The 20,821-nt window shown below is 38.6% G+C and overlaps 1 protein-coding gene across 1 annotated transcript in view; it reads left to right on the top strand.

Moving 5' to 3' along the window:
- Positions 1-20,821, top strand: part of SLIT3 (slit guidance ligand 3) — a 524,002-nt gene that overhangs the window by 476,753 nt on the left and 26,428 nt on the right. Inside the window, exon 30 of the mRNA XM_081937040.1 lies at positions 3,094-3,231. Coding sequence (XP_081793166.1) covers positions 3,094-3,231 — 138 coding nt within the window. The remainder of the gene's footprint in view (positions 1-3,093; positions 3,232-20,821) is intronic.

The following is a 20,821-nucleotide window of genomic DNA, read 5'->3' as shown; positions in this document are numbered from 1 at the left end:
CTACTTATATTGGTTTTGGCTTCAGGTTTGTGATCCTTCAATAAATCTGAGGCCAAAACCAATATAAGTGGTCTGAAATGAAGATAACCAGAGGTAGTATTTAACACAATTCCCTATTGCTCTAACATTTAAGGATCTCAGTAATGTAACTAACTTTTTTCCATACAATTCTTCATGAAATCTTCCAGTGAGAGAGAGATATACATTAATTTAATATATCTCTCCAAGGAAGGAAGCTGCTGTTCCAACTGCCCGATGTGTTAGAGCACAGTTATAAATAAACTTTATTATTCTGTAGCATGGAATTACTGACAAAAGTTAAAACATTGATTTAATGCTGTCGTCCAAGAAAAGTAGTGGTTATATTGTTATGACTATAGCCAATATAGGTCAAAAATGTGATCCATGGCAGCTTTGAGTAACGATGCGTGTAACATTTGTTATTACATCACTTTATTTGGGCCAACAGGGATCAATAAAGCAAGAGGATTAAATGTCGCTATTTCCTCCCGCAGCAAATTATTATGAACACCATTTCCTTGTCAGTGTGGCTGAACCAATCGCTAGAATTGGTTGCTATGCTGTTTCAAAACTTTTAAAAAACAGTAATCTTTGGATTTAAGAAGAGACAACCTCCCCCTTTTTTTCAATTCAAAGTTATAGAGGAATGAGATGTTGTATAGAATAGCGGCAACTACTATAATACCAGTTGAAGCAATTATTCAGGAATTCAGTTTGAACAGATTTCATGCAAACTGAGATGTTCTGAATATTTGTAGGTTGGCAAAGAATCCAGTGTGCATGAATTCCAGCAGTGAGGAGACCAACCATGAATGATCTTATCAGAGATAATGATGCTCTTAGATTGAAAGGCAAGCAAACACTTGATTTCCTCAATAAAATTTAGCTGCAATACCGACAAAGGCTTGAATGCCTATTCAGCTGAGTTCCTTCAAAACTAATTGGGCTTAAGTTCACAAAGTAATGAATAAGGAAATAAAAATAGGTTTAGTATTATGATAGAACAATGCATTTTATTTGGACTAAGAATTGGAATTCTACTTTTAGTGATTTATTTAAAGAAATCCCCAGGGAAATTTGTTCATATCAAACTTCAGAAAATGTAAGTTATTACCTTTGAACTTAGTGATGTCCTGCCTGGATTTATAGTTTGTTTCCAATTCTGCTCTCCTCTTGTTTGTGTTTACAGTACAGGTAGTCCTCAAGTTACAACAGTTCATTTAGTGACAATCCAATGTTACAACAGCACTGAAAAAAGTGACTTACGACCATTTTTAATTACACTCTTTGAAGCATCCCCTTGATCATTTGATCAAAATTCAGATGCTTGGCAACTGATTTATACTTATGACCATAGCTGTGTCCCAGTGTCACATGATGATCTTTTGCAAATTTCTGAGAAGCCAAGTCAAAGGGGAAGTCAGATTCACTTAACAAACAAGTTACTAACGTATCATGCAGTAATTCACTTAACTGTGGCAAGAAAGATCATAAAATGGGGCAAAATTCACTTAACAAACATCTCACTTAACAACTGAAATTTTGGACTCAATTGTGGTCATGTCAAGGAATACCTGTAATGCAATTTAGGCAGCCTAGATCTTTCCTGATATCATAATGTCTACTTTTAGATCCGTATATCAGTTTAGTCTTCAGGAACATTATCCATTTAAATTCTTTATTATTTGAATCACTAGATTATAACTAATGTTCCATTCAGATTAACTAAACTGTACAATTGTACGATTAGTTTTTCCTTCCATTAAAATAGACTCTTCGCATTTTAGAAGATTTTTCCCCATATAGTTCCTGATCTCTGAAACTGATTCCCCTTTAAATTAATGTCTGGTGTCTGATCTCTCGAGATTTAAAAATGTAAGTTTTTTTGCAAGACTTTTATAAAACTATTAAAAAAAAACCTTTCAATTATTCACCAGAAATTTATACTATATTTTTGCTAGCTTTAGGATACATTTATATCATTATATTAAATTAAAAAAAGTCTTGCATTGATTATTGGAGAGTTTTATTCTAATGTCAGCTCTGGGTTTTGGTGTATAACTCAGGTTGATGAAATGTAATCATTTGCATCAGAGGTGGTATTCAGCAGGTTCTGACCAGTTCTGGAGAACCGGTAGCAGAAATTTTGAGTAGTTCGGAGAACTGATAAATACCACCTCTGACTGGCCCTGCCCCCATCTATTCTCTGCCTCCCGAGTCCCAGCCGATTGGAACGGAATGGAGATTTTACAGTATCCTTCTCTGGAGTGCGGTGGGAATGAAGATTTTACAGTATCCTTCCCCTGCCACGCCCACAAAGCCACGCCCACAAAGCCATGCCAACCCACCAAGACACATCCTCTGGTAGTAAAAAAATTTGAATCCCACCACTGATTTGCATCTCTGCTGCACAATAATCTTATTAGATAAACTCTACTACTACTTAACATTGATGCAATTCTGTTTCATTTTCTATTCCAATCTTTACTCTTAAAAAAGAAGGCTATAACTACAGCCCAAAAGTATATGGAAGTGCCTTTTCCGAATACTGTATGTTAAATATTAACTATAGGAACTATATTTCTTTTGCACTGTCTGAATATGTTCATTATTTTCCAGGGAGGCTTGAATGTGGCTTATGCTGTACATTCAGGCTATTCCAAAACACGTTGAAGATTTTGAGAGATTGCCTAGTTTTCCAGAGATCTCTGCTCTCTCTAGCCTGTAACTTTAAAAACCAAGTTTCAGCCAAGAGCACCTGCTGGCAGGGGAATTCTGGGTGTTGAAGTCCAAATATCAAATTGACAAGACTGAGAGACACAACTCTGTATGTTATCAACCATCTTTCACGCCTTTCTAGTTGGACATAAACTAGAAAGCATTTCCCTCTCATTAGGAAAATCAAAACAAAAAAAAACAGTTAACGCACTTCATCTGTGATGTGTAAGACTTAGAGTACCATTTTATTTTGGGTTGGCTATCTGTTTCATTTGCATGCCTACTGTGGACAGGTTTTGTAGATGCAATCTAGTATGCAGCTTTGTATTAATGGAGTCCTTAACCTGATTGCAGGTGTGAATGCTTACCAGGCTACAGTGGAAAGCACTGTGAAACAGATGATGATGACTGCAGGGGACACAAATGCCGCCATGGTGCCATGTGTGTAGATGCTGTAAATGGATACACCTGCATTTGTCCTCAAGGATTTAGGTAAGAATAATGTCTTGATCTACTCTGAAGTATTTATGAAACCATAGTATGATACTTCAGGGTGACTTCATCCTTCAGCAGCCCTTTTGACAGTGCCTAACAGTTCATTTACTGAGATGGTTTTTTTCCAGAAATATTTCTTATTTTATTCTTTTAGACCCTTGAAAAGGCCAGGGACAAAATAAGCAATTAAACAAATTAAGGTATCTTAATTCTTAGCAGATCTAACTGGAAGTTTTAAAACACAAGGCTATACTGTGCATTTTGAAAGGCATATTGTGGTGTGTGGTTTTTAATGCTTTTCTGATCCATTAGGGAATTAGTTAGTTGTCTGATAAGAGTTACAGATTAAGATAAGTATGCTAAACCAAAACAATGACTGAGTTTCCTATAACACAATATAACACAAATAAATTTAGATGGTGAAATATAGCTAGATATTATTGAAGTGGTACATTCTTCCATTTTATATCTCTACCTCAACTTCTTTTCTTCTTTTGTTTCCTTTGTCCTGGGGTATAGACTTGCATTCTCATTTTAGGAAGGTGCCAGTGGTGGGTTGCAGGCGGTACGCCCCAGTACAGGCGTACCGGAGCCTGCCCAAGCTCCTTACCGGTCTTTTAAGTCTTCGGCGCTTCCACGCATGTGCACAGCTGCTGATCAGCTGGTGCGTTGCGGAGGCTCTCAGAGGCACTAAGATGCATGCACGCACTGGGTGGGTGTGCACACGTACTGTGCGCATCCTTGTACACACCGCCAGGCCCGTTCCAACTGTACTGGTTGGAACGGGACCCGGAACCCACCACTGGAAAGTGCTCTCTACATCCATAAGAAATGGAAATAGGCAACTTCTAAAAGATTGGGTGCCATCCTGATCTTTCTGCTAAAAGGGTGTAAGAAGCCATTACTGACAGAGAAGGGACAGGGTTGAAAGTTGTCTGTGTGTGCCCGTGCGCGCATGCGCGCATGCATGTTCTGGGGTATTTGAAGGTGTGAGGTTGCAGTTTATTCCTCAGGAATCTCTCACACCCCCTATAACCCATCATCCTGCAAAGAAACAAATGTAAGGTTAAATCATGCTTTTGAAGATTAACCATTTTGCTATGTAGGCTCCTCGCTATACGTCAGCGGCCCTGCCTGAACTCCTTGAGCTGATCTCATCGGTGGCGGTTGAGACCCCCAAACTTTTAGTGATGGGGGATTTTAATCTGCCGTCGATGGGAGAAGCGTCTGAGGGGGTTCGGGAGTTCATGGCTTCCATGACAGCCATGGACCTGACCCAGTTAATTCAGGGCCCTACTCACGAGGGAGGCCACACGCTGGATCTTGTCTTTGTCTCTGGCCAGTGGATGAGTGATCTGGGAATAGGGGATCCAGCCATTATTCCCCTGTCATGGTCGGATCACTCACTTCTCCGGCTGGACTTCCCTGGTGCTACCCCCCGCCGCGAGGAGGCGGAACTGGAAGGTATTAGATGGTTCCGCCCCAAGCGCCTGATGGAACCAGATAGGTTCCAGACGGAGCTTGGGCCACCTCCTGTGGACCTGACCCGCCCCCGAGTGGAGGACCTGGTAGACGCATGGAATAGTGCGACTACCGGGGCCCTAGACCGGGTGGCGCCTTTGCGGCCTCTCCTGCGGCGACGAACCACCCTGGCCCCTTGGTTTACCGAGGAGCTAAGGGTGATGAAACGCCACAAGAGACACCTAGAGAGTTGTTGGAGATCCTCCCGTTCCGAATTTGACCGAGCACAGGCACGAGCCTATTTGAGGACGTACCTTGTGGCATTAAGAGCGGCCAAACGTCAACATTGCGCCGCTCTTATTGCGTCCGCAGATAACCGCCCTGCCGCCCTGTTTCGGGTGACTCGCTCCCTCTTGTTTGAGAGACCGCGGGAAGCCCCTTTACAGGGCAGAGCAGAGGAGTTTGGGAAATATCTACAGGACAAAGTCGCTCAAATCCAGATGGGATGGGCCCCTTTCAGTGGTTCAGTAGAGACGCCCGTGGCGAGTCTTGAAGGACCGCTTTGGGAGGAGTTTGACTCGGTTGCCATCGAGGATTTGGACAGGTTGCGTGGACGTCTGCGACCCACCACATGTTTATTGGACCCGTGTCCCTCCTGGCTTGTACTGGCATCCTGGGAGGTTATGCGCGACTGGCTCCTGGGCCTAGTGAACGCCTCGTTGGGTGAGGGGTCTCTACCGGCCACCTTGAAAGAGGCGGTGGTGAGGCCCCTGCTCAAGAAGCCTTCCCTGGACCCAACGGACCTAGTCAATTATCGTCCAGTCTCCAACCTTCCTTTCTTAGCGAAGGTTGTAGAGAGTGTGGTGGTACAGCAGTTCCCACGTCACCTGGAGGAAAATGATTATCTAGACCCGCGCCAGTCCGGCTTCCGCCCCGGACACAGCACGGAGACGGCCTTGGTTGCATTGGTTGATGATCTCTGGAGGGCCAGAGATAGGGGTTGTTCCTCTATCCTGGTCCTATTAGATCTCTCGGCGGCGTTCGATACCATCGACCATGGTATCCTGTTGCACCGGCTAGAGGGGTTGGGAGTCAGGGGCACCGTTTTATGGTGGTTTGGCTCCTACCTCTCTGACCGGATGCAACGTGTGTTGGCAGGGGAGCAGAGATCGACCCGGAGGCCACTCACATGTGGAGTGCCACAGGGATCGGTGCTCTCGCCTCTCCTGTTCAACACATACATGAAACCGCTGGGCGAGATCATCCGTGGTTTTGGGGTGGGATATCATCTGTATGCTGATGATACTCAGCTATACATTTCCACCCCGAACCACCCCAATGAGGCCGTCGAAATGATGTCCCGGTGTTTGGAGGCCGTACGGGTCTGGATGGATGGCAACCGACTAAAACTCAACCCTTCCAAGACGGAGTGGCTGTGGCTTCCGGCCTCCCGGTTCAACCAGGTGCTTCCATCTCTGGCCATCGGGGGCGTGCAACTAGCCCCCATGGAACAGGTGCACAATTTGGGCGTCCTCCTAGATGCCCGGCTGTCCATGGATGACCATGTAACAGCCGTGGCAAGGGGGGCGTTCCATCAGGTCCGCCTGATGCGCCAATTGCGCCCCTTATTGGACCGGGATGCCCTACGCACAGTCACCCATGCGCTAGTGACGTCTCGCCTGGACTACTGCAATGCTCTCTACATGGGGCTTCCCTTGAGATGCACTCGGAGACTACAGTTGGTCCAGAACGCGGCCGCGCGGGTGATTATGGGGAGGACTAGATACTCCCCTGTAACACCTCTCCTGCGCGAGCTGCACTGGCTTCCTGTGGTCTACCGAGTGCGTTTCAAGATTTTGATTATGATCTTTAAAGCGCTTCATGGCACAGGGCCTAGTTACATGCAGGATCGCATCCTGCCCCACACATCCCTACGACCAATTCGCTCACACAGAGAGGGACTTCTCCGGGTGCCGTCCGCCAAACAGTGTCGGGGGGCGACACCCAGGAGCAGAGCCTTCTCTGTGATGGGCCCAGCCCTGTGGAATGACCTCCCCCGTGACATCAGGATTACTTCCGATCTCCGCTCCTTCCGTATACAGCTGAAGACCCACCTCTTTCAATTATCTGGCCTGGCTCAACCGTAATTTTTCTCACTCCTCCTGACTGTCTTTTTAAATTTTAAATTTTAATTGTACATTGGGTTTTTTACAATTGGGGTATTTTAATGGTGATTTTTAACTGTCTAAATGTTGTAATTTGTTACCTCCTCCGTGCATGTGTGTCTTTGTATATATGTATGTTTGTGTGTTTGTACACATGTTTTATGTTTTATATGCCCATTGTACGCCGCCCCGAGTCCTGCCTGGAAAGGGAGCGGCTAATAAATTCAAATTATTATTTATTATTATTATTAAATAATATTCGGAAAATATTTAATTTTCAATGCAGACAGCCATCATATGCTAATCATTGAGCATTGATTTATTATGCTGAAAATGTGTTTAAAATGTGTACAAACATTGCTATAAATAGGTGCAAGCAAACAAGTCCTGTGTGGGTTTTAGTTTTTTAAATGCCATAAGGCTTTTTGTTCATATTGTTGTTGCAGCAGATTCATATGATTACCCCTCAGGAAACAACTGCAAACAGATGGTTACTTTCTACTCAGTTTCCCTCTAGTTTTGTTTTTCAAATGCCACACATACGTGCACTGCTCCCATCCTTGCTCCCATTCATATGTAATATGCAGAGGAATTTATTAAACCATGATAATTTCATTTTTTTTTCATGCTTCAAATTTATCAATTCCATACTCGCCCTGGCACTATATACAGTATGTTGTAGTTAAATGTTTAGATAGATAGATAGATAGATAGATAGATAGATAGATAGATAGATAGATAGATAGATAGATAGATAGAGATGATATAGATATAGATATAGATATAGATATAGATATAGATATAGATATAGATATAGATATAGATATAGATATAGATATAGATATAGATATAGATATAGATGATATAGATATAGATATAGATATAGATATAGATATAGATATAGATGTATAATTTGTTTTCGTAGATTTTCACGGGTGTAGGTATGCTGGTTTTGTTGTATTCGGCTCTTTTCCCATGTAGGATTGAGATTGTCTTGGCAACGTTTCGGCAAGATCTCACTTGCCATCTTCAGGCTTGGGCTTAAAATGCAATTGGAGCTGCCGTCTTTCTGTAAGTCTTGGTGGGAAGGGATGGGGTGCTGGCTTTGTTTCAGTAAGTGGAATGATTGCTTGTGTTGTTGTATCATGATTGGTAGATTGGTGCTGATTGGTGCTGGCTGTGTCTGCATTGTTGTTTTGTATTGTAATGGCCTGGGTGGTGGGTGGTGTTCGTTTGTTGACTAGGGCTGGTTTCCAGATGTTTGGTAGGTGGGAGGTATCATCACGTTTATTCATGTTGTGGGGGTGTTTCTCTATTTCGATGGCTTCCATAATTATTCTCTTGTTGCGGTGTTCTGTTTTGGAGATTAACCTGGCTCCTTCAAAGTTGATTTCATGTCCTGTAGCTTTAAGGTGCTGGAAAAGTGAGGAAGTTTTTTCTTTTTTTCTTACTGCGTTCTTGTGTTCTGAGATGCGTGCATTTATTCTCCTGTTTGTTTGTCCTATATATGTTGCCAGGCAGATTTTGCATGGTATTTCGTAGACTCCTTGGTTTTCTAGCTGGATTTTGCCTTTGGGGTTTCTTAAGATGTTGGCTATTTTTTGGTCAGTGGTGAAGGCTGTCTCGATATTGTGCTTGTGGAGAATTTTGCTGATTTTATCTGTGGTGCCTTTGATGTAAGGGAGGAGGGCGATGCCATTGTCCTGTTCTATGTCTTGGGCATTTAAGTAGCGGTTGGTGTGGGGGTTTTTTCTGGTAGATGGCTCCCTAGGACACACCATCTACCAGAAAAAAACACACACCAACCGCTACTTAAATGCACAATCCCATCACCACCCTGCACAGATCAGCTCTGTAGCCAAGACTCTCATCTCCAGAACCAAATGCCTAGCCGACAAAGACCACCTGAAAATTGAATTACACAAACTCACAAATGTATTAGTCTCCAACGGATTCCAAAGACAAACAATCACCAACCTAATCCAAAAGGAGACTCCCCCCAAAAACCAAGACATCTACCAGAAAAAAAAAAAACACCAACCGCTACTTAAATGCCCAAATGGTGGAGGAAAAATATCATAAAGAAAAGAAATAATAAGAAAAATCAGTATATAAAGAACTTTAACCACAACAAATAAAAACATATTTAATAACACTTCATCCATGTAAGATTAAATAGATATCTCTTCATCCCATATCCCATTCCTTATTTATAAATAAATCCATAAAATATCCACTTTTCAATCCAGCAAAATTTCCGTAAAGCGTCGGCTTTTTTGAACATTGCAAAAAATGTCTTATTTTAATGTTGTTCGAATTTATATCTTTTCTTCTGTTTATTTCTCTAACAGTCTTAATCTTTAATTCAAATATTGTTGTAGGATTTGATCTATTTTTAATTCATTATTCCATTACACAGGTTTTTTTTTTCTAGGCTTTAACAAGCATCCTTTGTAGATCCAATAACATTTTCCAGGTCATCTTCTTGATTTATAATTTGTATTTCCCTTTTAATTTGTAAAACTTTAGCTGGTTTAGTTTCTTTTCTAAATAATTCTCTTGCCTTTCATTTTTATTTCCATATTTTATACTTTACATTATCAATAAAAATTGTTCCATATTTGTCATTCATTTCAATTCATTATTTTAAACATAGTCTGTCCATAGAAGCAGATATCATTACTGAAAATACATTTTGGTTGCTAACCTTGCTCCATTCTTCAAAGATTCTCCTTTAATATTCCCAATGTTTCAATGTTTGTGTCATTCTGTAATAGCAATAGCAATAGCACTTAGACTTATATACTGATTTAAAGTGCTTTAAAGCCCTTTCTAAGCGGTTTACGGAGCCAGCATGTTGCACCCAACAATCTGGGTCATCATTTTACCCACCTTGGAAGGTTGAGTCAACCTCAAGCCTGGTAAGATTCGAACTGCCAAATTGCAGGCAGGCAGCAGGCAGCAGAAGTAACCTGCAGTACTGCACTCTAACCATGGCTCATTCATCCCAGTATTAACTGACATCAGTTTTATATACTGTTTTATTTATTTCTTCTGCTTAGAATCTTTAATCTTCTCTAGTGTCCAGTTTCTAAAATTATCAATTATCTTTTTTTATGAATTGCAGTTGCCAGGATAACCAAAATAAATCTGTTTCCCACGAGAAGCAAATAATTAATTCTAATAATAAATGTCAATTTTCCAAATTTATTTCGATCCTTAATTCATTTATAACTTTTGAGATCAATATCTTATTTGGCTTTTTGCCATTTATTTCTAATTCTTTAATATCTTCAGCTTGTAATTTTTCTTTTGTTCAGAGTTGAAAGTAAATTCACTCAATGAAGATTTTTCAAGCCTGAAATTACAAATGTCTCTAATAGCTTTAGACAATTTCTGAGAGTGATTAGAAAGTGAAGTTTGGGAACTTAGTTGTCCTATAAAAGTGTCTGCCATGTTTGCAAAAAATTGGCCAATTTGTCTCTCAGCGTTTAAACCCACGGGAGATCACTGTGCTGAAAAATCCTTGTGAGGAACAGCCATGCAGAGTACATACTATGGGTGATATCTCATCCTCTATATGGAAAGATATATATTTTTAAAAAAACTTTAATTCCTTGGTCTTGCTGAGGTTTTCAGCTCCACTTTTACAGAGCTATCTTCATTTTATTTTACATCCCCTGAAAGCCCCTAGTTAAACATTTTTGTGCCATACTTTATTTAATGTTTTTAAGTTAAAGTGGTGAGGAAGGACATAATTATCATAGGATTTCTTATCAGTCCTCTATATACTCAGTCTCTTGTGCTATAGGTCAGAAGTATATATTTCAGATATTCTATTGATTGATTGATTGATGAGGATAGCCCAGCAAACTCACCATTCAAATATGCTTATTTCCAAACAGTCATTGTGTCTTCTATGCTGACTACTTTTGAAAAGATTTCCAGCCTTTAAGCTGAATTTATAAGCAATATGAGAGATTTTGCCTCATTAGCCTGGATGAGAGTCTGGTTGTCATAATGATATTTTGCTTTTGATATATACAATCACTGTGGTATTACTTAACACTCTGAAGTTTAACTCTGACAGCTGCCAATCAGCCCACTATGTGGAAAATCTCCCTTAATGTCAAAGATAAGCCAAATGGATTCATTAATCATTGTCTCAGGAAGTGCATTCCCTGGTTATTGCTTTTCTTCATGAAGGTATTTTCTGTATTTGGAACAGAATCACACAGCAAGAGAGCAATAGCATCTGGAAGCAAGCAAACAAAACAAAAATTGCAATATCTAAAAAGATATAGAAGCATTTTGGACCTTTGTCTTGATCACTGAATCCATGTTTTATTAGATTTTTTTTCCTATTCATTTGTTCTTTACAACATACTTCGTACACATTAGGGTGTTTAGCAGACATGATTTTGAAAACCAAATGTTGTTTCTTAAAGTATTATAAGACTTTATTTTAAAGTTTTTATAATTATAAAATACAAGAAAAGAACCAGAGTTTTAATCTGTCATGTCTATTCTGAAAGGTCCTTGGTGCAGTATGAGCTTGGTTGTTTTCTTATAGACATTTCATTACCAAGCTAGGTAACATCATTGGTGCTAGTCACTAGCACCGATGATGTTATCTAGTTTGGGTAGTGAAATGTCTGCAAGAAAACAACCTAGGCCCCTGATTTCAACCCTGAGCTACAAATATATGGGTACTTCATGCCTACTATGTTTTTTCTTTCTATTTTCTCTTTACTTTATTCTGATTGCAAAGAAAAAAATAGATATATTTGTGAGACTTGCCAATGTTCCCAAAAATTCCTGCTTGCTGGTGGCATATTGTTTTGTTCCTGGAAAATGTGCCATCCGTAAAAATAATCTGCCAGTAACATAAGTTTAAAGAACAAAGTTTCCTTGTAGCAGGAACATAATACGTTTCAAAAACAAGACTTTGGCATGGTAAACATTTGTTTTTAGGATAGCCTGCAGTCATTCTTGACTTAGAAATGCAGAAATGAAAGATGATCCTCCCAAAATACATCAGTCACAAAAGCAACAGAGCAGACTAGTTTAGATTTAATCTACAGAACTGAAGTATAGCACAAATATGGCATTATTTTTTTTAAAAAAGCAAGGCTTATAGCTTGAATATTGATATCTCTTCCGCCTGTGTACAGTATTTATTATTTTATATTCAGTAAGCTTTGAAATTGCTTCATTTCTATTTTGTTCTTTGACTCCAAACTCACATAGAAACTTTCTGCAATTGCAATAAATAAATAAATACTTAAATAGAAATGTAAATTAACATATTAATTCACGAGAAAAGATCTAAATTCATATACCAGGACAGGCATCTTCTCACTAGATGCTTTAACAGAATAACAGAGCTGGAAGTGATCTTGGAGATCTTCTAGGCCAATCTCCTGCTCAAGGAGGAGATCCTATACCATTTTAGACAAATGGTTGTCCAATCTCTTCTTAAAAGTCTTCAGTGATGGAGCACCCACAACTTTTTAATTCAAGTCGTTCCACTGATTAATTGTTCTCACTGTCAAGAAATTTCTCCTTATTTCTAGGTTGGTTGTCTCCGTGATTAGTTTCCATCCATTACTTTTGTCCTTCCCCGGGTTCTTTGGAGAATAGGTTGTCCCCCTTTAGACAAATTGCAGTTTTTCAGCTTCAGTTAGCTCAGGGAAAAGCTACATTGTGGATATCATAGGATAAGCTTAGTTATGCAGTTACGAAATGTCTTGGGAAAGTGATAGATAGTAATTCATAAGCAATAAATTACTTTTTAGGCATTGATGTTTAAAGCAAAAATTAAAATGCCACTAATAAAATGTTTCTAATAATTATATTTTCCTAAAGCTGGCCTTCTGAATTTTACTGGCAGATTGTTCCCTCTTGTAGCACAGAGTTGAGTTCTATGGCATCTGCACGTATAAAATCAATTATAACTCATTTGTAAAAGAATGTAGCGATAGCTTAAATGTCAATGAAAGAAAGAGATTGGTTGGCATGGGAATGGAAACAGAGTATTTATTATCTGAAATCAGTGGTAGTAAGTTTAGCTTAAAAAAAACTACAGAGTAATCTGTGCTGGGATATTTCTGTGTTACATTTTTAGTAAGAAATAACCAGACCTTGTTTGCTCACGTTTTACAGTGTTCGTCTCTTTTAAATTATCGTTCATTTTTATTTCCTCAATGCTGTTTCCGTATTTTTTTATATACTACAGAAGTCAATCTGTTCAAGAGTGAAAACTAGTGCCATAGCCACAAGTGTAGACTGCATTAATGCTATTCCTTCTTCTTTTAAGAAATATAGTTATGGGAACAATAAGTAATATGACAGCCTCTTGTCTATTGGCCATGAGTAATAATTACTTCTAAATTTATGGAATCTTCTGCAAAAAGCTTCAGGTTCACGCCAGTATACTAGTTACCTATCCCACTTTAAACCTCTATTGCTTTTTCTAACCTTGTGTGTGTGTGTGTGCGTGTGCGTGTGCGTATGAGACTCAGCCTTCTATCCTTCTGAGGTCAGTAAATTGAGGTCCCAGATTGTTGGGGGCAATATGCTGACTCTGTAAACCGCTTAGAGAAGGCTGTAAAGCACTGTGAAGAGGTATATAAGTCTAAGTGCTATTGCTATATGTATATAGAGATAGAGATAGTTATAGACATATATTTCTATAGGTGTAATGCTTATAGATGTGGGCATCCATAGGACACAGAGCTAGTGTATTGTGATGTGATGCACACTCCTGCCATTACATACTTGCATAAATCATTGCTACTATCTCTAAAAGCCTGGACCTTACACAGTAACATTATGGCACATATTTTGTTATAGGAGTTAGACTTATGCTCATAGGTCCAGCTACAACTGTGGACCGAACAAAGCTTGACATTAGATTCTCATGATTAACCTGGTTTCCCCCATTTTCCACTCAAGTCATATAAGCAGAGATGTATGTACAGGTGAAACTCGAAAAATTAGAATATCGTGCAAAAGTTCATTTCAGTAATGCAACTTAAAAGGTGAAACTAATATATGAGATAAGACTCATTACATGCAAAGCAAGATAGTTCAAGCCGTGATTTGTCATAATTGTGATGATTATGGCGTACAGCTCATGAAAACCCCAAATCCACCATCTCAGAAAATTAGAATACTACATGCAATCAATAAAACAAGGATTGTACATAGAACAATATTGGACCTCTGAAAAGTATAAGCATGCATATGTACTCAGTACTTGGTTTGGGCCCCTTTTGCAGCAATTACTGCCTCAATGTGGCGTGGCATGGAAGTTATCAGCCTGTGGCACTGCTGAGGTGTTATGGAAGACCAGGATGCTTCAATAGCGGCCTTCAGCTCTTCTGCATTGTTCGGTCTCATGTCTCTCATCTTTCTCTTGGCAATGCCCCATAGATTCTCTATGGGGTTCAGGTCAGACGAATTTGCTGGCCAATCAAGCACAGTAATCCAACAGTCATTGAACCAGATTTTGGTGCTTTTGGCAGTGTGAGCAGCTGGAAAATGAAGTCAGCATCCCCATAAATCTCGTTTGCAGAAGGAAACATGAAGTGCTCCAAAATCTCCTGGTAGATGGCTGCATTGACCCTGGTCTTAATGAAGCACAGTGGTCCAAAGTCCTCTTTTCTGATGAGAGCAACTTTTGCCAAAAGCACCAAAAACTGGTTCAATGACTGTGGGATTACTGTGCTTGATTGGCCTCTCCATTCTTCCTCCATTCTTCCTCCGTCCTTGCTTTTCAAATGATATGCAAAAGTTGCTCTCATTGGAAAAGAGGACTTTGGACCACTGAGCAACAGGACTTTGGACCACCAAAACCTGGTTCAATGACTGTTGGATTACTGTGCTTGATTGGCCAGCAAACTCGTCTGACCTGAACCCCATAGAGAATCTATGGGGCATTGCCAAGAGAAAGATGAGAGACATGCTGTTGAAGCATCCTGGTCTTCCATAACACCTCAGCAGTGCCATAGGCTGATAGCTTCCATGCCATGCCGCATTGAGGCAGTAATTGCTGCAAAAGGGGCTCAAATCAAGAACTGAGTACATATGCATGCTTATACTTTTCAGAGGTCCGATATTGTTCTATGTACAATCCTTGTTTTATTGATTGCATGTAATATTCTAATTTTCTGAGAAGGTGGATTTGGGGTTTTCATGAGCTGTACGCCATAATCATCACAATTATGACAAATCACTGCTTGAACTATCTTGCTTTGCATATAATGAGTCTTATCTCATATATTAGTTTCACCTTTTAAGTTGCATTGCTGAAATAAATGAACTTTTGTACGATATTCTAATTTTTCAAGTTTCACCTGTATATTGTCCAATATACATCTGTCAGCCCTATAGATCAGGAAGCAGATTCCACAAGAAGACTAGTACTCTATTTTAGTAAGAAGGGCTACAATTACAGATCCACACAAGTTTGACCACATTTTCCTTTCCCTCTCTCTTATACTTCAGAGGGGAAGTAGCCTGAATTTTCCTTTGCCTGGGCTCAAAGCAAACTAATGCATTTGTTATCTTATATTTCATGTTCCTTCTAACTTGGAGAATCCTCAGTGTGGAAATTTCCCGGTCTGAAAGAAAAATGAAGATCAAGGAATTGGGAGCGAAGTTTATAGAACTGTCATGCAGAAATATTACTATATTTTCACTTAAATCACGCTTTAGTAGATCTCAGTTTAGGCTTCTCAGATCAGTGGTACAGTCATTTGTTATAGATAGCTACTGTGCAGACAACCTAGGGATATTTATTTTATTAATCTAGACACTTTTTCAAATAATTATTATCTTTGTTCTCTCCTTTCCAAACATTTATTCTATCTGTCTCTGCGTATGCATGTGTTTAACGAACTCTTTCTGAAATTCAAGAAACCCTAGAAACCATTCCTTTTTCTTTAGCAATCCACTGTTTTTAGTGATAGATGTCACTGGCAAAAAAAAAACACCACCATACATTATACATGTTGAACTCTCATATTTTATTTTTTCTTGTGGAGCTATTTCAAAACATTTCCCATTGTGATATTGAGCAATAAGGAATCTGAGCAGCAATCATTTAAGTAAACATATAACATTCCATAGTATATAACACAAGTCTGTAGCTATAAGCTTTCCAGTCAAGCTGGCAACAGATGTCACATTGAAATTCTTTTTGTTGAAAGTACAAAAAGTGCCTCTAACAAATTTTTATGATATTTGTAAATAAAACCTAGATCTGTAAAACCGCCTTCATATTGGGTAAGATTAATATCATCATCATCACCATCATGGTTACTGATTGATTGATGACATGTTGACTATTAATGGTCACATAGATATATTTGCTCCATGAAGAATTGTCCTTAAAATGATCTTTCAACTCTTCCAAAATTGCACTCATCACTATCTCTACTGTAAATGAGTCCATCCATCTTGCAGCAGTTTATTCTTTTCTCTTTCCACCTTTCCCAAATTTGGATCTTTTTCCAGAGACTTGTTTAATATGTCCAAAATAGGATAATTTGAGCCTGGTCATGGATCAGCCTTGACCCAAGTGAAAATTCTGCATTGATTATTTTGATGATATTTCTGGTTGTTTTCTTGACTATCTATTATATTCTCACGCATCTTCTCCAACACCAGATTTTAAACTTATCAGGATTCTTCCTATCCTGTTTCTTCAAAGTCCAACTTTTACTTTCATAAACCTTCACCAGTAATACCATGGTTTGCATTATAATTATTTTTATGGGTATCCATAAATCCCAGTATCTGAATATCTTTTCCAAGGCTTTCATAGCTGTTTTAACAAATGCTGGGATGTAGCATATTTCTTGACTACTTGTTAATAGTTGACTTTTCAAAGGCAGACAGTAGCTATCAATTTGATATCTTCATTGTCAATACTAAGGTTGATTATTGTACCTATTGTTATTAGTTTGCTCTTTATATTTATTTTTAATCCCATTTTTTTATTTTGTTTCTTTGCTTTTTTTTTACTATGGCTTGGAGATCCTTAGCATTTTAGCTATCAGAAAAAGTTGTCAGCATACCACAGGTTACTCGTGTTTCTTCCTCCAATTTTAAAACCATTCTCACGTTTTATAACCTTGCTTCCTTTAATATATATTCAGCATATAGGATGAGTAAATAAAGGCAGAATATATACCATTGCCTTACTCTTTTGCTAACCTGGAGCCAGTCTGTTTTTCCATGGTCTGTCTATACCAGTGATGGCCAACCTTTTACCCACCGAGTGGCCAAACTGCATGTGCGCATATGCCGAAACTGAAAGGTGTGTGTACGCACAAACGTGGGCATGCTCAGGCATGTGCAGCAGAGACCTGAAGAAGGGGCATCCCAACACTAGCAACGAGATAAGATCTTTTTCTTTTGTGAGCTTCTATTTCGTTGTTTGCAGGGAAACAGAAGCTCATGAAAGAAACACCAGAGAGATCTGACCTGGGACGACAGCGCACATGGCAGCAGAGAGGGCTCTGTGTGCCACCTCTGGCACACGTGCCATAGGTTCGCCATCAGGAGTCTATACTATGGGTTCCTGACCTGAATATATGTTTCTCACATGAACAATGAGATCTTCTAAGATTCTCATATTTCTAAGCACATTCCATAGCTTGACAGAATCATCATCATTACATAAAGATCTTTATGTAATCAATAAAGCACATACTGACTTCAATTTTGAATTTTTTTCCTTAATTATCTAATGTGCATTATTGCAATGTCTTGTATTCCTCAGCTTTTTGTAAAATCCACTTTAACATCTGACAATTCTATTCCATGTAGAGCATTAGGCTGGAGGATCCTAAGCATTAGCTTGCTAATTTGTGAAATTATAGATATAATACAATAGTTTGCACTCTCTGAAATTCTCTTTTTATTTTTTATTTTATTTTATTTTATTGATATTGAAATATACCTTTACCTGTACCAATCTATTGGGCACTATGTTGTTGCCCAGATTTTCTTACACAGCTTGGTTAACCCTTATGGACTCTTCTTCTGTTGCTTGCTATATTCCTGTGGATATTCCTTCAGTTCTTAAAGCTTTCCTAATTTAGTAATAATGGGAGTGGTGATCTGAATTCAATTTCTGTAAGTGCTATAAATTATTGTAAATTGGGGATATCTTCTTAGAGCATCTTCTAAAATAATTTGGATGTTGGCATTTCATCATCATATTTTTTTCAGTAAGTTCCTTACATCTTTATTTGATGTAGTTTGAACCAGTTACTTCTGAATCCATTTGGCATACCAATTTGAGAATGGAGCCTTCTGAGTTCAGAGATCTTTTTCAAACCTTTCCTTGTTTTTCCATGCCTGTTCCCATCATCAGGGTCTTTGCAGTTATTGTTCTACTGCTTCTTGACTCTTGTAACAGTTCTCTGAAATTCTTTATTAGGTTCCTTCCTGAAATTTTTGTATTTAGTGGCTTGGCTTCTCTTCTCTTGGCAATTTCTGTAATTTATTGTCACAGTCAATTTGCTTTCTTCTTTAGTTGATTTTTAACAATCATGTTTCAAATGCCCCATTCACAACTTCTTTAAGTACATTTCATGGTAGCTCTAGTTCTCTATTAATGAGTTTAAAACTTCAAAGTGATGTGTGATGATCTCCATAAAACCAGTGGATATGTGGTCGGTGTTATGTCATACAAACTAGTTGACTTTCTTCTGCTGCTTTGGTTAAATTTGGAATTTGTAAATGAGCAGTGTGTGATCTTTTCCACTGTTAGCACCTGGCTATACCTGTCTTGATGCATAACTGAGAGCCTTTACCTCTTTAAGCAATAATACAGCAAATTTCTTTTCTGTGTGCTCCATCTAGTAATGTTTATGCATCCATTTGGCTGCTTAAAGACAACTATGAAGAAATCATTGGAGTGGTATAAATTGATAAGTTGTTTTCCCACTTAATTTCCTAGCAAGCTCTTTTCTTTGCATCAACGGCTGGAGTACAAACCTTACAATACAATACAATACAATACAATACAATACAATACAATACAATACAATACAATACAATACAATACAATAGCAGAGTTGAAAGGGACCTAGTCCAACTCCCTGCCTAGGCAGGAAACCCTATACTGTTTCAGAAAAATGGCTATCCAACATCTTCTCAAAGACTTCCAGTGTTGGGGCATTCACAACTTCTGGAGGCAAGCTGTTCCACTGATTAATTGTTCTAACTGTCAGGAAGTTTCTCCTCAGTTCTAAGTTGCTCCTCTCCTTGATTAATTTCCACCCATTGCTTTTTGTTCTACCCCCAGCCTAGATGATAATCATATTAAAGTGTTATCTGCAAAGTTTAATTAATATTATTCTATCATTGATCTCACTGTAGCCAAGTACCATTCTTGGTATACCCGTCCTAAGTTACAATTCCTAATAATGCTGCTCCTTTTTTTCCCATCTCCTGAATAATAAATAGTGTGATCTTCTGAAAGTGTGCAATTCCAGTCCATCACTGATGCCTAAGATGTAAATTTGTAGTCATTTCATTTTATCTTTCACTGTTTTAGTCTTTCCTATGTTCAGGTTTCTTATGGGTCAATGCTCCCACTGCAATTGTGTTTTTGCGGCTCCAGATTTTCTTTTCATGTATGATAACATCATCAACAACAATATCAACATCTCCTAAAAGCTTTAATGAAGCCTTGTTATAAATACCATTAGTACTCTGAAAGATCCTCAGTTCTTCCTTGGTAGCATGTTGAGTGCCATCTGACTTGAGGGACCCCCTCATCCTGGACTATGCCATTAGTCATTTTATAGTTTCTGTCCATGTAGTTGTCTTACAGGGGTGGTTTACCATTGCTTCTGCCAATTAATATGAATTTATGTCTTTGCCATTCTCACTATGATGATGGTCTACCTCTGGCATCTTCTTATATACAGATTTATATCTCTAACTAATATAGATGCCTGCTTCCTTTAACTGGGCAGCTGGAATGACCTTTGTGCCTTGATCAATACTACTGGGAATATATAGTCCTGGCATACACTCTCAATGTTCTTCATGCATCCTGTCAGGGTGTGAATTCCACCCTGTAAATTAACGAGGTATGAAATTGTGGCATTTCCTTGAAGCATACTTCTTAAATAAGCAAAATAAACCCGAGATATATTCTAAGAAAAACATTTTATTGTAAAGAAAGTAAAAATACAAACTTATTAAGTTAATCATCACATTTTTGGCAGAGTTCCTGTCTGCCTTGGCAGACGGACAAAAGAAAGGAGTAAAGTGAAAGTGTGAAAGAATGTGTGGCATGCGCAGTGAAGCTTAGATAAGAGACAATTCATTCTACCGTATAACTCAGAATGTAGGCACAGCTGGCAAACCAAATAAACGCAGTGACACATCCCACCCAGGAATACCTCCTTCCCCATCACAATAAGACAGCACAGACTGACTTGGTGAAGGGAAATGTGAGGTTATTAAAACATAGCTAGGGATGTTTTTATCCATAGCAGTTTCTTTGAGTTGCTCTGTAAATGTTCAAATCACAATTTTTTACATAGTATCTAAAGGAATAATTAACATTAAAATCACAAAATTCATTAACATGTTCAGGATTTCATCTGGGAAACAAGTATTTACTCACTTTTAATTTACTCAACTTTTTGGCTTGAGAAAAAGAAGAAAATGCTCTCAAAGGAGCATGTATTATAATAGTAAATCAATTGCAGGCCTATTGATTGGTACGTAATTAAGTTTCCTGGTTGGACAAACCAGATAGCAAGTTTGTTGTTATATTTAAGATAGAGATAAAGATACACAATGTAATAAGATTTAAAATCAAAGATTTTCGGTGGTATATTAAAAACAAGATAAACCGAGTAGATCACTTAAATCTGACCTTTGTTTCCTGTTTGCTTCCTGCATACTCCTTATGCAAAGAACTC

The sequence above is a fragment of the Natrix helvetica genome (assembly GCF_964273705.1).
Source record: "Natrix helvetica genome assembly, chromosome: 1".
NCBI lineage: Eukaryota > Metazoa > Chordata > Lepidosauria > Squamata > Natricidae > Natrix > Natrix helvetica.
The sequence above is the reverse complement of the archived record's forward strand: the minus strand, read 5'-3'. Positions and strand labels throughout refer to the sequence as shown.